The sequence below is a fragment of the Eleutherodactylus coqui genome, chromosome 11 (assembly GCF_035609145.1).
Source record: "Eleutherodactylus coqui strain aEleCoq1 chromosome 11, aEleCoq1.hap1, whole genome shotgun sequence".
Classification (NCBI taxonomy): domain Eukaryota; kingdom Metazoa; phylum Chordata; class Amphibia; order Anura; family Eleutherodactylidae; genus Eleutherodactylus; species Eleutherodactylus coqui.
The window spans coordinates 49,280,942-49,298,725 of record NC_089847.1 but is presented as its reverse complement, the minus strand read 5'-3'; the positions used below and the strand labels follow the sequence as shown (position 1 = coordinate 49,298,725).

Here is a 17,784-nt window from a genome sequence, read left to right as displayed (position 1 = left end):
TTCTATATTCCTTCGTGAATACACCTGAAAAAAGTATTTAATAGATTTGCCTTTTCCCCATCATCTTCTATGATTTCTTCTGCATTGTTTGTTAAAGGACCAGTGCTCTCATTGCAAACCTTTTTACAGTTTATATAATTGCCAAAGAGAGCAAAAATAACCATAAACTATTTTTCAATCAGTCTCAGCCTCCTCCTTTGGAGTTTTTATTTGTTTTTTACACGATTTGTTCCCTATATGTTTTTAGTGCTTCTTTGGTGCCTTCTTGTTTTAATAATTTAAACGCTTTCTTTTTTTCATTTATTGCCCCCTTAGTCTTAACGAGCCACATTGGTTTTCTTCCACTTGTAGTTCTTTTACTTTTGAAGGGTATAAACTGCTCACATGAGGTAATTAGGATGTTTTTAAACTTCTCCCATTTGTCGTCTGTACTATCATTTTTGAGGATGTTGTCCCAATTAATGTTACCGATAGTAGATCTAAGCTCATCAAATTTTGCTTTACTAAAGTTTAGTTTTTTTGTCCCACCATGATAAGGCTTCTTATTGAATGACAGCTGGAAATGAACTATATTGTAGTCACTATTGCTCAAGTGTCCCTGCACCTGCACCCCCGTGATTCTGTCCAGTTTGAGACTTATTACAACAGTCAGTTAATAATAAGTCCAGAGTGACCCTTCCTCTAGTTGACTTCAGTACAAGTTGGGTAAGGTAGTTATCTTTAATTGTTCTCAAGAACTTATTCCCCTTGTGAGTTTCACAGGTTTCGTTTTCCCATATTATATCTGGATAATTAAAGTCCCCCATAATAATTACTTCAATGCGGTTTGACACCTCTTCTTACACCAACTCTGGAGCCACTTATTTACCTTGCTGAGCTCCCGCTGCCTTTCTGGTGTGGCTTGTGATACAGGTAGTATTTTCAAGAAAACTACCTTGGAGGTCCTCGCCCTAAATTTAGATCCTATGTCCCTGAAATCGTTTTTGACGGTCCTCCATTGACCACTAACATTGTCGTTGGTGCCAATGTGCACCATGACCGCTGGATCCTCACCAGCCCCTCCTAGCAGTCGGTCAACCCTATCCATGATGTGTTGAAATCGAGCGCCAGGAAGACAACACACCGTTCGATGATCGCGGTCTTTGTGGCAGATTGCAGTCTGTCCCCCTTGTAATTGAGTTTCCCACCACTATGACCTGTCTAGCCTGCACTGCGCTCCCCTTCTTACTGGAGCAGTCATCTCCCTGGCGTTCAGAGGGCATGTCATGCTGAAGCAGTGCTGGCTATGTAATGGCATCGCCCTCATCTGCCAGCTTTGTAAATTTATTAGGGGGTGCCAGTTCAGGACTAGCCTCCCTGGTTCTCTTCCCTTTACCCCTTTTGTAACCCAGTTAGCTGCCTACTTGTCCTGCTCCCCCTAAACTACTATCCTCCCCCGCACCTAAACCAGCGAGTGCCTGCTCAGTGAACAGCAAACTCCTTTCCATATTGTCAATGGATCTCAGTGTTGCCAGTCGCTCATTTCGATCCAGGATTTGGGCTTACAAATGTGCAACGAGTACGCAGCTTGCACAACAGTATGCGACCTCGATCGGCTGGTCAAGCAATGCAGACATTGCACAAGTAGCACACTGAACGGCATTGTCAAGCATGGAGCTCATCCCACTGGGGATCTACAAATTTACTTACAGAGGTAACAAAAATAAATCATAGAATGGTAGAGTTGGAAGGAACCTCCAGGGTCTGTCAATCCAAGACTGTCAATCATTGAGTGAAACCACCAGCTCAACTCCTAAACCCAGAATAAGCTGAGGTTTAAACTGCTTTTATGATAGTGTGCAGGAGATGTCTATGCTATATTTGTAGCCACCCAGTGGCTGTGTTGCTAATTGCAATGTGTCATGATATTGTATGGAAATGGTATCATGAGAAATTGGAGTTCTTAACTAAATTTTTGAAAAATTAAGCATGGCTACATGTGTATGATGGGCAGGTGCCACATGCATCAGCCGAGGGGTGTAACTTGCTAAGTCATTAATAAGAAACAGCTATCATTTGATAAAAGTACCAGGACTGAAACGTTGCAAACCATATAGATAGTGTATGATGGCATTTATTTTTGCACTGTGTAGGATCTCTTTGCTTTCGTCACCATATTTTCCCACATCATGTGCCAACAACAGCCGATGCCAGAAGGTAATGTGTACAACTAATGTTATAGGGTAAGTTGGGACAAACTGCTTTGCACCAGCATTTGTGCATGTGGTTTCTTGAACTTTATATTGAACATATCATTTTGGTAAAGGCATTCAACTCCTTGAGCAATGACTTGCCAGAGCGCTCATACATAGTAGATAATCTACAGCTTAACAAGGAGAGCTGCAGTGTGAGGGTGCGTTCACACGAACGTATATCGGCTCGGTTTTCACGCCGAGGCGATATACGTTGTCCTCATGTGCAGGGGGGGGGGGGGAGGCTGGAAGAGCCCAGGAGCAGAAACTGAGCTCCCGCCCCCTCTCTGCCTCCTCCCCACCCCCTCTCCGCCCCTCTGCACTATTTGCAATGAGAGGAGGCGAGACGGGGGCGGGGCTAAGTGCCGTGAATTAGCCCCGCTCCCGTCCCGCCTCTCCCCATTGAAAATAGTGCAGAGGGGCGGAGAGAAGGCAGAGAGGGGGCGGGAGCTCAGTTCCTGCTCCTGGCTCTTCCAGCCTCCCCCCCCCCTGCACACGAGGACGACATATATCGGCTCGGCCTGAAAACCGAGCCGATATACGTTCGTGTGAATGCAGCCTAAAGCAGTGAGAAATTGTTGTGACTGAAGATCAGTTCTATTCATCTGAATGGGTTGCTTCTGCAACAAGCACATGGTATTATGCAAGTCGCAGGAACTAAAATCTCTGAAACAAATTTGCCAACAGTGAATCAGGGCGGACTGATCCAGTTGTGTACCTGGAAACTTACCAATGGCCCGACTGCTGCGGATCACTGTACACATGAGCGGTGGCTGTCACTGAAGTAACTACAAGCGACCTGCCCTGTATATAAGAACTGCACCACCCCCAGCCCCACGTACAGCATCTTACTCCAGGAGAGGAGGGAGGACTCTTCCTTCTATCATTCTGCGCTGCACCCCCTCACCGGTCCGCTGCTTCCAGAGGAGTCTCACCGGTCTCTAGGCCATAATCACATAATGTGGAGCTGGTCTGGAGACATTAGAACATCCTCAGCGGAGCACAGATAACAGGGTAGCTCCCCTCTCTCCGATCCTTCCGATGGACCAGCAGCAACTACTCAAGTTCACCAGCCCAACTCCCATGGGCCGCAACCGACCAGCAACTTATGAGGAACAGACAAAGAAGGGCTTGGACTTTATTTCAGTATTGTTTACCTGCGAGTTATACATTCCACGCCTTCAGATGTTGATGGTCTATCCTGAGGATACACCATCAATTTTTTAAATCGGTGGGGGCCTGCACTCAAGACCCCCACTAATCAGCTGATTGAGAGGGGGTAAATTCTGTAGCCTGTTCAATGTTTACATCTGAGCACAGCTATGCTTGCACTGAGTGGCACTGTGAATACAACAGGCTGTTCTCATGCACGGCTACGGTACAGGCCTGCAGTACTCAGAATGGCCACTATAAATAATACAGTGATCCAGGTACGAGCACAATCCTGCTCAGATGTGAACAATGAAGAGGCTGCGGTGCTGCAACGGGATTGGGTTCAGTTGATTGTGGTGGTGCTGAGCAACGAACCCCATTGATCATAGATTCATTGCCTAGCCCAAGGATAGACCATCAACTTTTAAAGGTTGGGTAATCCTTTTAATCTCCTAATGAGTGGCCTATTGTTACTCCTTAATGACCAGCCAATTTTTTCCCCCGGTTTTTTCAATATTGCATTCTAAGAACGGCACCATTTTTACCTTTTAGTCAACATAGCTGTGTGAAGTAGTTTTTGTTTTGGGGGGGAGAAGAGTTGTATTTTTAAATAGTAACACTTCGGGGTACATATGATGCATTGTTTAACTTTACAACTTTTTGGGGGATGTGAGTAAAATACAAATTCCGCCTTTTTTTTTTTTTTTGCCGAGTTCACCGTACTGTACAAATCACATGGTACTTTTATTCTGTGGTTCAATACGATTGCAGCGATACCAAATTAAGATTTTTTTTTTTTATCCATCACTACTTTTCCACATTTAACACTAAAAAAAAATAAAAAAATAAAATTTAAAGAGGTTATGGGTCTTGGAACGTAAAAAAAAGGCATTTTCACCACCAGAACTGTGTGAGATCTCATTTTTTGTGGGAGGAGTTTTAAGTTTTCATTGCTACCTTTTTTCATACATACAACTTTTTGATTACTAATAATATATATATATATATATATATATATATATATATATATTTAAAAAAATATATATTTTTTTTAAACACCTTACAAAATGGGGCCAGTTTTACATTTTTCTCCAGGGTCGCTTTACGTTTTAATCCTCTCCTGCTGTGAATTCACCTTCTTGTTCATCTGTTCCTGAAACTTACATTGCATAATCTTTATGGCGAGATGGTCCAAACTGTGCGCTTCACATACAGATGAATGTTCCAGGGCTCCCGCACACTTGTGTTTTTCTTGCGTGTTTATTTTCACGCGATTAACATTAGAAAGTCCCATTGACAATCGCGTGAAAATAAAACACGCAAAAAAAATGCAAGTGTGCAGGAGCCCTCAGCGCAACGTTTCTCAACTCCAGTCCTCAAGTACCCCCAACACGCCAGGTTTTCGGGACTTCCTGAAGCTAAGCACACAAAGTCCGGCTGACCCTGTGCAACCAAGACCTGCTGTGCCACGGTGGTCGATGGACAAACACTCCTGTGGTAAAGGCGGGTGGGCTGGGCTTTGGCCACATGTAGTGCCCCAAGTATTGCACAGGCGATGTAATTAATCAATGCCTCAAAAATTAAGGTGCCTTCTCCATAGGACATCCTCAAATATTCTCCTATTGGGGAATGTGAGGACTGGAACTAAGGAACCCTGATTTAGGGTGAGGGTTAAACCGGTGAAAGTCACCAACCATGCCCGCACGCAGGGGTGAATGACTGCAGCTTGACTATATGAATATACACTAATGCTCTAAGGGGGATGCCTTAGGAATCTTTCACATGGAATGGGATTGTTCTGCAACATTCAGTAGGATTTGCCACTGTAGAAATCCAGAATTGCTGGCAGATGTAAGCCATTTCCAATTTCGCATCCTACAGATTTTGGTTTCAATGTTTGCACAAAGGCAAATTATGCTGAAAGTTGTGGAACTACCCCACCGCTGTGAAAGGTCCCCATAACGCCATTTAAAGTATAAATACAGTAAATCTGTTACAATACACCAGGATACCAGAACGCTGGAGCACAAAATTATTTCATATGACACGCAATACACATGAGAGCATCGACGGGGTCCAAACACTGAGACCCCCACTGCACCCTATGACTCCCATCATCCTCTCTTAAGAATAGGGTTATCCTATCCTTAAATGTGCTGCTGTAGATTATTTTGCTTTGGAACAAAACAGGAATGAAGCAGACCATAGAATTCTGTACAACGGGTTATTCATTAACAAGCAGTCTTGTACAACCACAGGGTTAATACAGCAACATCTTAAAACATTATGTACATAAAAGTGTAATTTCCACCATCTGTTTAGGATTATATGTAATTACCATTATTTTTCATTTAGAACTGATCAATCACTTATAAGCCACACAGGAGCGGCCGATATTAAAATAAATAAAATAATTTATACCTTAATAAAACTTTTATATGAGGTGTTCTCCAGCACCGACAAAGGTTTAGGCCTCATGTCCACTAGAAAAAAAAAAACAATCTGTGCAGAATCTGCCGCGGATTTCCTTCAAATGGTATTTTTTTTGCATGCAGCTATCCGCACACATTGCTATCAATGTGATAGCAATGTTGCCGATCCTCGCACAATGGAGCATGCCGCGTTTTTTCTCCTGCGCGTGAAAAACGCAATTCTTTTAAAATGCCATCCGCGGGTGCAAAAATCAATTTAATGGACCGCAGATGGCCAATGATTCCCTATGGGCAAAATCCGCTGCGGAATCCGCAATTCCATTTAGCTAGTGGACATGAGGCCTTAGCAGTGCATGCCATCACTTTGTAACTGCACCCAGTCATGTGAGAAAGGAAGGACACGCTATGGAAGGTGTCTTTGGAATTTTTTTTTTTCTGTTCTGCTACATCATCTTAAAATATAGACTATCGAGTGGACTTAGAGCAAGGTGACGCATTCACTCTGCTCTAAGTGCTATCAGAGGTAGCAACAGATGGTTGACCTGCTCTCCCATAACTCACTGCAGTCCCAGTGTCATTCAGCTTCACACTGCTCTGCTGCCTCCTGCTCTCCATAGGGTTCTCTTACAAGCAGGAGGCAGGCAGAGCGGTGTGAAGCTGCATCTTATAGGATACACTGAAGATTCTGCACACATAGTATGGCCGCTGAAACAGGCTGTGCATGCAAGAAAACTCTCAATTATCGCCTGCTGCTTGTAGTGGTTTCTGCCAAATAGCAGGTAGCAGTACATACTTTTTCCATGGCAGATCTGCCAAATCTAGAGGAATCCACATGTTAAGCAATAAAAACACTTTGCATTGGGTGACCTAACTTTTTGACATGACTTTAGATAATAAGGATTACAAAGTGTGAGCACTTGATTGAACGTAAAAGGGTTTTCCCACGACTTAAAATAGTTTCACAACCGCTCCATCCTTCCTGGCTGCTGCAGCCCATCACTGGCCCCTGACCTTCTATTGGCTGCAGCAGTCCCATGGTCTGGTAAGCAACAACCAGAAATGAAAAAGTGGTCGTGAACCAATTTTAATTTGTGGAAACCCCCTCCCTTTAACTTCATTTATTAGCCCAATAAAAACATTTTTACTGCCGATGTAGTAGGGTGCAGTTAGGCTTGAAAGCACCACAAGTCTGCTCAGTAAGCCAGTGCACTCATGTAAAACATCATGTGTCTTAACTAAAAAGTCTCAGAGAACATCTCTGCCGGGCAGATTGTTGCTTGCGACATCCACAATGATTTTATAGAGCATAGTTTGGCCAGGCTTTACACATCTTAAAAGGTTAATGTTGCCCAGTTATCCCTAGCACAGGGTAATGGCACCTCGCTCTACAATAGCCACTTCGCCATTTACCCTAAGAATCCTTACTCCTCTCCCATATTTAAACATAAATAGTTGGTTAAAGAGAAAAAAAAAAAAAAAGTAGAAACACACAGCTGCTACTGAAAAGAACGCAACGAGTATAGGCAGGACCGTACGGAGGGGCGATCAATAGTTTACAAGGACTGCTGCATAAAGCCGAGTGGTTCTGTCTTCTATAGGTAGAATAAGAATATGTATCCCGTCCACTGCCAGAGGTAGCCGAGCACTGGGCTTTTTTTTCTCTTCATCAGTCCCATAGAGATAAATGAACTGGCAGTGAGCATGCTTGGCTGATGCTCCACTCATGAGGGAACTCAGGACTCCCATTCCCATGATTTGGTGGGAGTTCCAGCGGTCAGACCCCCACCAGTCAGATACCTATTCCCTAGGAGGTAACTTTATTTCCTGGGACCTTTAAAGAGTACATTGGAAGTTTAAGCCATGTTGTAATGATCGGATCTCTGTGAGATAGAACCGGGTCTTAGGGTGCCAAGCCATAATACAGTGTCTCACACTGCCAACTTGGGAGAATTTTCCTATACTGCTGTGCCAAACAGAGGCACCATACAGCAGCATATAGACTGCTTAGCCGTATGTTCCTTCTGTGCTGGCCTAGAGGTTCTGCTGTACTAAGTCTATAGTGAAACCCTGGATACTGCAGCATGTCTGCTCTAATGTCCATGACGGCATGGATGCCCATCAGGGAGGCCAGATAAATTACCAACTAGCTTACTACCATATTCTAGAGTGCATTGCAGACATAGGACCTTAGATTGATAGATGGTGACCATACTAAGATTGTGTATGAAGACGTTACAGATTTGTCCATCTATAGGGTGGAATAAGATTTGTTAAGAGCCCTAAGTGAACCCCAACACTACAGTCGTGTGCATTATTGCTTCAGCTGGTGGCATCAACTATCTGTAAGACTTTTGAATCTAAGTTAGCAGGGCTCTGTCCTGTACAAGATGTTTCTAGTCCAACCTACAGGCAGGGTTACGGTCACATATAACTCCGATTGGAGATGCTACAGGGCACACTCCACAATCGGGTGTCTCTACTTACATAATGTTACAGAATTATTATATATATTAAGATCTGTTATATTCTAAAGCTGGGAGAATCCAACCATCTAGCTTGTACAGAAAGTGCCTCTGTCATTAGCCACATCTTGCAGTTTTCTATAGAGGACATTGTGGTTTTCTTGGCATATCCGCTTTGCTGGAGATTCACTTCCTTCTTCCAAGAGGATCCCCCGTTTCTTGGTTGGCGTTTCTCCTGTTCTGACCATGCTGTTGATCTCTTGCAATTTCTGTTGGTTAAAGTCAATGGCAGATTTAACAAAGGCAAGGTTTTAAGACGGTACTTCAGAATTTAGCTTTTTTCTAAGGGTATTTGCCCCTTTTGCATTTTAATAAAATGGCATTGATAAGCGGCATCTGAAGTTAAGCCGAGTAACAAAAATTGTAAAACCAATGTAATGAAAAAAAAAAAAAAAGGACTGATGAGTAGGGGTCTCTACCATTGTCCCCCCCTCTCCTCCTCACTGCACCTACCTGAGGAGATTGAATGGAGCAGCAGTTGAGCATGCGCAGTGCCTATGCATTCATCTTCAATGGGACTGCCGGAGACCGCCAAGTGCTTGTACTCTGGTATTTCTGACAGTCCTACTGAAATGATCGCAGTGGTCCTGCACCTGTTCAATTGTCGCTTCATTCAATCTCCACGTTACTGCAGGCGGTACAATGGGCCCACAGTGAGGAGGAGAGGAGGTCACAGGACCTCCATGCTTAGGATCAATGGGGATCTCAGACCTTCATCACCTATGGTAAGACCCTACGGCCATAAATTTTATTTTCGGGATACCCCTTTAAGTAACCAGCAATATCAGCCCCCAATTATGCAAGAGCCTCAAACTCAAATGCATGCTACATTACTAGACTATTAAATGTGAACCTCCAGGATGCCTGACGGGGTGAAGTTGGCCATAGGAATTACATTTTTGTGGGCTCATCCAGCCTGACAATGTCAGGTCTAAGGAGTACAGTACAAGTTTCTCCTGGTTGCAGAAATTGGGGCATAAAGGTTCCGACAAACTGAACTTTAACCTGACTAATATTTTTTTCCTCCTATAGATAAGCAACGTAGAAGACGAACATATGTAAATTGGTCAGTGCACTTTGAGGCAACTTGTGTTATTCTAACAGCCAATGTAATACCTAGCAAATAGTAAAATTACTTAATTTAGCCAAAATGGCATTTTTGTGCTGTATTTTTTTCTCTAAAGTGCTGGCCACTAGGGGTCTCCCTTCCTTTGAACTTGCTCTCCACTGCCTTTTGTACAATCAAGTCTGTCTCTAGTAACAGTTACATCAAGTCAGATTACAAGAAGTCGAAGTGTTATTGCTTCAATCTGCCCATAGAAATCTATGGAGAAGTGAGGGGATAGAGGATGCAGTTGCGGTAACACATCCACGCGAGTCTCTCTCTGCAGCAAATACTAAGTGCTACTGGAATCACATCTACACCGTTCAGTACTTCTCTAATGTCCTCCACGATGCGGTTATTTCTGTGCGTGTGTTGCACGGTGTTAGGGAACAGAAGCCGCAGTTTTCTCTATGTGCGGTGTATAGAAAACATAGCAGCTAGTTTCTACCCTCCAGCACATGGAAGACTGAGAATTAGAGCTACATCCTGCAGAGTGGAAAATTGGTGATAACTGCAGCATGCAAGTCATATAATGGCCTTATAAACAAACATGGCAGCTTATTCTGAAAAATCATCTGAAAAGTGCAGGTCTTCTTTAAAGGGAGCAGGTCTGATTTCCTGTGGCTTCACTGCAGCTTTTACAATCTGCCCTCCATCTAATAGAATACAAGCTCTTAGGTTACTTTTGGTAATTATCAGAGTAAAGGCTGGTATATCTCTCCCTTGAGCCCTACAGATCTATGTGGGGGGGGGGGGGGGTCTTTATGTGCATATAAGAGTATATATGATATTAATTATATCTATCTCTCTGACTCACCTTTGCAGGGCTCAGGTTAAAATAGTAGGAAATCTTTTCTCGAGGAGATAAGGTAGCCGAGTCCTCATTGTGAGGATAGATGAAGATCGGGTGGCTGTGGGACAATTTCACACGCCGAGGAGACAAGATCCGCATAGATGGATAAGGGGAGAGCGGAGTAGCTTCACTCTGCAATACAAAACAAGCAAGAAGCTGAGTATTTGTACAACTGCTGCACTGAAAACAAAATAGAATATGTCCGCCTGCATTTTTTAGATGCTGTATTAGCAGCATACAGCTCCACTACATTGGTATGTCAACCAACCAATGGAAATAATCTATACAAATGCAATTTTTTTCTCTTTTGCTATATTGTTACATTAATAGCCAACGTAGAGAAGTTGGGAACGCCAACTATTTAGTTGCCGTGAACAATTTTTGATTGCTCCAGTAACATAACCATAGAGTCTATTAAAAGCAGCCTGTGGATGTAGAATTATGTTCCTTCTTAGAAGGGGATGTTTTTTTGTATATCCTCTGCATATTGTGACATTAAAAATGTTGAACCACCAAGCAGGACCTCCAGTCCATACATTTTGTTGTCACCCATTCATTTGAATGGTCAGCATGTAATACTACACTTGTGTTGCCACTTGAGCTTTCCCTGGTGATAGCAGATGATTGCCAGGGGTTAGATAAGACCTGCTACAATCATCTGATCACAGGACTGGCTTTTATTTAAAAGATTTTTACAGAAGCCCGCTGAAAATCTCCAGCAATAAGATGGTGTTACAGGGACTTACAAAATGAGGAAGAATTGTCTAGAGCAGGGCATCTTAAACCTTTTTCTACCAAGGCCCTACCGGCCAGCACAATGAGCCAACCTCAGCCATGTTAAAAATTACAAATATTATATTTTGTCCATTTCTTGCACCAAATATAAAATAAAATAGGCAAATGGGGAGTCTTTTCATGTTTCTAAACCAGATGTTGCTGCAACCAAATAATGGCCTATGCAGCAGGAGAGAGCAACGCTCCTGACAAACTCCCTCCTGTGCCATGTCTCAAGGGCTGAAATGACCAGTGATGCCCTGGTATAAATTCCCTTTACAAAATTAGAATAGGAAATCTCTGTTTAGGCAGTTTGGTTGCCGAGTAGGAGTACATTTTTGAAAGTGTTTTTGCAACTTGGCAATCTATCTGCAAGCACTTCTATTGGTTTAAGCTGTGGACGTGGCAGAAAGACGTGACAGGTTTACACTTTATAGAGTAGTGTTCCCCAACTCCAGTCCTCAGGGACCACCAACAGGTCATGTTTTCAGGATTTCCTCAGTATTGCACAGGTGATGTAATTATCATCAGTGCCTCAGACATTGCCACAGGTGTTCTTACCATAGGATATCCTGAAAACAAGACCTGTTGGTGGTCCCTGAGGACTGGAGTTGGGGACCCCTGTTATAGAGTATCTGCCCTTTTTTAAATGTACAAAATATGCAATTCTAAGCATTTTTGCAAATCGGACTATTCTGCATGTTTTTCTTAAAAACAACCCTATAGGTGAAAACATCACTGAGAACTCAGTCTTCACCTATTTGTATAATAGCAGAAAGCGCTGCATGCAGATATAGAACAGATGCAGGCACTACTGTACTGTTGTGTATAACTGTATATGTGGGTGTTTATTGGATAGATTATTTGTCAATAACGCCTTGCCGCACTCTGTCCTCCCCTTCCATGTGTTGTGCTACTCTCCACACTCATAGGCAGCCGCCATTCCCGGGTGCTGTGAAGGGAAGCTGTTCTATTCCACAGACGGCTTCATCCCTCACAGCGTGCTCACTAGATATACTGACTGGGCTCTCTGTGCGTCGGGTTATGTGCAGGTACTTGTTAAACTATGCTCACTGTACTAACAGAAATCATCTGAAAGGACATTTACCGCATTTGCTTGCGAGTATTTCAGGGCAAAGCTTTTCATATTTCCAATATAGATGTTGTTGTAAAAGTGAACAAGGTCTCCTCTTTCCTCCTCCTCCATGTCACTGCTGGCTCCAGTTATTCGTGTCGGAGTAGGGGGAGCACTGTTGGGCTGGGGTACAGGCAGAGTACTACTAGATCGCATTACTGGACTGGGCTCTCTGCTTCCTGGAAAACAAAATTTGACACAGAAACCTGCTGAGATGCTTAGGCATAAAGAGTTTTCTCTAAATAGCAGAAGTTCTCAATACATGGATGATGATATCCGAGTTAGGGCCAGTAGCTCCACATCTCTTGGCTGCCTTCACGGTTCAATTCAAAAAGGCAAATTCACTTGCGACAGAAACTTCTGCAACTAAACATCCATTTCATTCATGTAAATTGGGTTGTTCCAGCAGCAAGCACACAGATTTCTGCAAACCCCATTCAGATGAAAGGAACAGTCGCAGAAGTTCCGGTAACAAATCACTGCGTGGGACTTCACAGTTAATACCTTGGGCTGAGTTATCGTGTTCACATCACTCTAGAGCTTTCCGTCAACTTTCCAAGCCTCTAATGGAAGCCCTAATAGCAGAATATGGTTTTTGACTGGATGCATCTGTATAGAATAGCTGCATCTATTGACATCAGCCAGGTGAATACGGTCCTACGGATAAGTTTGACATAAATGCCAGAATGTTTCCAAACATATACAGCAAACTTAGGACTCTAACGCGATGTGAACTTAGCCTTAAAGAGGTTGTGCCAGGACAGAAACTTATCCCTTATCCACAAGATGGAGGATAACTTTCTGATTGGCTGCGGTCCAACCACTGGAACCATCACTGATCCCAAGAGGGTCCCTATATGAACGCAGCACCAATCACTTGAACTTGGCCTTCTCTAGCGCCCCAATTGAAATGAATAGGGCAACAATGTGCATGCATAACTGCTGCTCCATTCATGCGGGGACCTATGTCCTCGGGATTGGTGGGTTCCCAGCAGTTGGACCACAACCAATCAGAAAGCTATTCTCCATCCACAGAATAAGGGATACCTTTCTCTCTTGGCACAACCCCTTTAATCCGGTTTGTAAATTGAACAGTTTTGCTGCTCCCTATTGGATGCTTGTGTTCCAGTATGTGAGTAGTGGCACGGGCTGTGTGATGACTACACATCTGCACATGAAAGACACGCACATAAAATCTGCAGGAATTATTTACGTTCTGTCCCACTATGGACGTGCGGGGCCTCTTTACATAGAGTTCTGTGGACCCTCTGCATTTGGGCGTGTGTGTAAGTAGCAACAGCAATATAAACAATATTGGCCCCAAAGACCCTATGGGGGGTGTAAGGTTAATAAAAATCCTGTAAAAGTACAAGACACCATTAACTACTTCAGTACTGGGATATTCTATCCTGTTTAAGAGCAGCCCCAATTAGCAACCTTTATTACTAAAATGGTTTAACTATCAGAATAATGGAAACAACTGGATAAGCATTATATGGCGTTTCCATTGTTTTGATAAACCCCTGTATACTTTTTTTGATGTTACATGGGACTTTATTTATTTTTCACATTTTTACTATTAAAATTTTGTTACATAAAGTTGCACAAAAGGTCTTAAAATTCCCATTTACGGCACACTCAAACACATGGCAGGTATAGTTTTGGGGATGTTCTGGTTCCATTTTGTTTTCTTTTCGATGGTTTTAAATTGTTTAGCATTTTGAGATTTATTTATTTATTTATTTTTTAAACACAAAGTGTCCCCAATAATCTTACATTTGGGGATATTATGTTTTCTCTGTAATAATGGCTATGGTTGGTAAATCATTAGAACACCACTGGTGGATTAGACCTCATTTACTGTATCTTTGATCGTGGTCCTTGCATTAGAACGTTGACTGTCACGTACTAATGGATCCTGGTCGACGCAGTAGTCTATGGGAACGGCCTGCTTGCTATTGTGGGGCAACCTGAACGGCTCACAGATTAATCACATTCATAACTGTGTTTAGGAGTAAAGAGCGAGTGCTTACCCAGGTCCTTATTGGTTTCGGTGGGGGAGCCCGACGGTGCATGGTCACTGCCACCAGACTGCTGCCTTCTCCTTGATCTTATAAGAACACTTCTATACACCTGTGTGGGACATAAAAAAAATGAGCTATTTCTTTGTATTAAAAAATAAATAAAAAGGTTACTATTGCCCTCCGATTCTGCGGGCATGACGTATGATGAATTTATGTTAAAGGCTATAATCACCTTAACCCCTTCCCGCTCCAGGACGTACCGCTACGTCCTGGGAGCCTGGTACTTACCGCAACAGGACGTACCGGTACGTCCTGGGGATAGCGCGAGATCACATAAGATCCTGCGCTATCCCGCAGCGGGAGTCGGCTGTCAGTCACAGCCGGCGTCCCGCAGCAACAGCGGAGGGGCATCGGAGATGCGCCCCCCCCCCCCCGCTGTTAACCCCTTCCCTGCCGCGATCTAACTAGATCGTGGCAGGGAAAGAGTTCACAGAGGGATCGCGCTCCCTCTGTCTCCAGCCGGCTCTCGCCCGGCCTGTCACCATGGCAACAGGACGCCAGAAACAGGCGTCCTGTATTGCCTGTGCCTATAATCGCTGTACAAGCGATAAGGCATGGCAGAGCAGTAGCTCTGCTATGCCTTATGACAGCGATCATAGGCATAGTGCTGCAAGTCCCTCAGAGGGACTCAAATAGTGTAAAAAAAAAAGAAAAGAAAAGGTGTAAAAAAAAGAAAAATGTAAAAAAAAAAATGTAAAAAACACCCTTTTTTATGCTTTTTCTAATATTAGCATAAAAAAAGGGAACAAAAATTAAAACCCCACATATTGGGTAATGACGCGTCCGTAACGACGTGTACAAAATGTTTAACACGCTTTTTATTTTGTACGACAAAGCGTTTAAAAAAAACGCTAAAAAACAGAGGCAAAATGCTAATTTTTAGCATTTTGCCTCACAAAAAAATGCAATAAAAGTGATCAAAAAAGCTGTACATTCCCCAAAATGGTACCAATAAAAACTACAGCTCGCCACGCAAAAAACAAGCCCTTATAAGGCCGCGTTGACGGAAAAATAAAAATGTTATGGCTTTTGAAAAATGGAGATGGAAAAAAACCAAAAAAAAAAAAAAAAAATCGCTTGGTCCTCAACGCCAAAATAGGCCATGTCATTAAGGGGTTAAGGACCAAGTTTGACTCTTTTTTTCATTGTCCCAACACATGCAATATGAAAAATGAAAAAAAAAACTTTGTAATAGGTTTTAACCTCTTCCCATACAGCACTATAATACTACAGCATTGGGCACAGGTAGTTCTTGTGCCACACAATTACAGTACAAGAATGCTGCAGGCTCAGGAGCCGTGCCCACACAGGGGGGTCAAGATACAGCTGACACCCTGCTCCAATGGCCAGGGATGGAGTGAACTCTGATCACAGCAATTTAACCCTCAGATGTGCAATCAATACAGACACAGTACCCAAGCGATTTTGGAAAGGGAGGAGGTTCCCTTAAGTCCATTGGAGCCCAGTCAATGTGATCACAGAGTGTCGGTGGTTTGCCATGGGAGCATAACAGAAACTCCCATGTCTGTCATGCCAGAGAGCTCATAAGACCTTGTGAAAGGCAAGATCTAATAGGCTGCCTGCCAGTGTAACCCATAGTAACCCACTGACAGGCATAAAACAGTACAATGTGAAGTATTGCAGTGTATTAGTGCGCAAACAATTGTATTGTCAAGTCTTCTAGTGGGACTTAAAACAAAAAAAAAAACTAATTTTTTTAAAAAAAGGGGATCTCCCAATCTTGTGAGGGTGACAGGCACTTGAATTGCATGTATAACGATTAGCATAAAAGCAATCCAACTCACCAACAAGTTTCAAACTAGTATTGGTAGAGCATGGGCAGCGTTTGGCCAACTGCAGATACTAAAGAAATGTTTAATAGGTATTGGCTCATCCAAAGATTGGAAAATAAAAAAATATTATTAATGCATATTAAAAATACAGATAAGCCATCACCCCACTGTTACTGCTTAGAGGAACAGTGTGGGTTATTTTTTTTTTAATTTTAACATGCATTAATAAAGTATGGTTTCTAAATTTCCCAAAGTTTAGAGGAGTCAGACCTCTCACATAGATCTTCTACTGCATGTACAACCCACTGACCTCTTACTTCTATTCTTTCAAGCCTGTCTGCGGCATTGTACTTACATGACTCTTGGCATGAGGTTGTGTGCGATAGCATCTCATGATGTTGTGGAATGACGTGTCTTCTCTTGTCACCTGATAAAAAAAAAAAAGGTTACCGTATCTTTTTTATCCTTCATGCTTTATACCACATTCCCAAGCCCACGTGGAAGTCCTTGTAAGATTGTAGATTTTCATGACCAGAAGAAAAATAATTTATACAATAGGAGGAACTAAAGCCCGACAAGAAAGAGTATGTGGCAATTCATTTTCACAGAAAAAAATTCTCTCACTTATTAAAGCTACGCTTTCCTATTCCGTGTTTTGGATATTTAAGGAATATCCTCACCTTGGCCATCACATACACTGCGCACATCAAAAGCTGGTCCAGATGTCGGTCCTTCATCAGGTCTGGAAAATGCACCAGTGAAAACTCAAAGCAAGTCCAGATCTTTTTCCGAAGTTCATCCGTAATATCCAGCTTGTGACAGAGATCACGAAGGCGAACACTGGCTAGATGATAAACCTTATGAAGAAGAACAGGAACACCTCAAAATCTACTACACACTATATAAAAAGGTGCCCACATATTTTAGAACATAGTCCTAATCCTAGAAGAGTTCAGGGAGTTCTGATCTTCATAGACATGTACAGTTGGTAAGATATTAGAATATTTGAAGACCAAGGCAGATGCTGGCAAACTCTTTAAAGGGGGGTGGTAGCACAATTGACTTTTTTCACCTATCCAAAGGATAGCCGATATGAGTCTAATCAGTGAGGGTTTGACTGCTGAGACCCCACTGATCCCAAGAATGAGAGTTACATGTATCCTTGTTCTTTTCGCTGCAGGGCTCGCTGCCCCCTCCCACAGTGACATCCGACCGTTCATTTCAATGGGGCTGATGGAAATAGCTGAGTACAAGCATTCGGCTGGGATCTGAGACCCCACTGATCAGAGTTTTATCACCTATCCTCCAGTTAGCTGATAAAAAGCCAACTTGGGAATACCCTTTAACTATAGACATAGATGCATGCTTGGCTCTCCATGGGTTTTCAAGGGGAAGAGAAGAATAAGTAGCTTCCAGATACTTTAGACGGTCACTTATCTATTGCATGAAGATAGACTTTTACCATAACAGTCGGGTTAAGGATTGCTACATCAGGCAAATTTCCCACTGAAGTGAATTGGAACTTTGCCTGTAATAGAACTGTCGCTTCCTGAAAAAAAATCAGCTCAGTGTACGCACACAATGGCCTGGCAAACAGCTGGTCTATGGGGATTCAGGCAGCAAAACGCTGCTGATCTACTATTGCTGACCTTATCCTGAAGATAAGCTATCAATAGCTTACAATTAGACACCCCCTTTAAGTA

At 42.9% G+C, this 17,784-nt stretch overlaps 1 protein-coding gene across 2 annotated transcripts in view; it reads right to left on the bottom strand.

Moving 5' to 3' along the window:
* Positions 1-5,593: 5,593 nt before the first annotated feature.
* RBL2 (RB transcriptional corepressor like 2) overlaps positions 5,594-17,784 on the bottom strand; it is a 48,831-nt gene continuing 36,640 nt past the window's right edge. For both annotated transcript variants that reach the window (XM_066584039.1, XM_066584040.1), the window contains 6 exons: positions 16,762-16,938; positions 16,437-16,508; positions 14,238-14,337; positions 12,178-12,383; positions 10,260-10,427; positions 5,594-8,546 (listed from right to left, as the gene is read on the bottom strand). In XM_066584039.1, the coding sequence (XP_066440136.1) occupies positions 8,367-8,546; positions 10,260-10,427; positions 12,178-12,383; positions 14,238-14,337; positions 16,437-16,508; positions 16,762-16,938 (903 nt within the window). In that variant the 3' untranslated portion in view covers positions 5,594-8,366. The remainder of the gene's footprint in view (positions 8,547-10,259; positions 10,428-12,177; positions 12,384-14,237; positions 14,338-16,436; positions 16,509-16,761; positions 16,939-17,784) is intronic.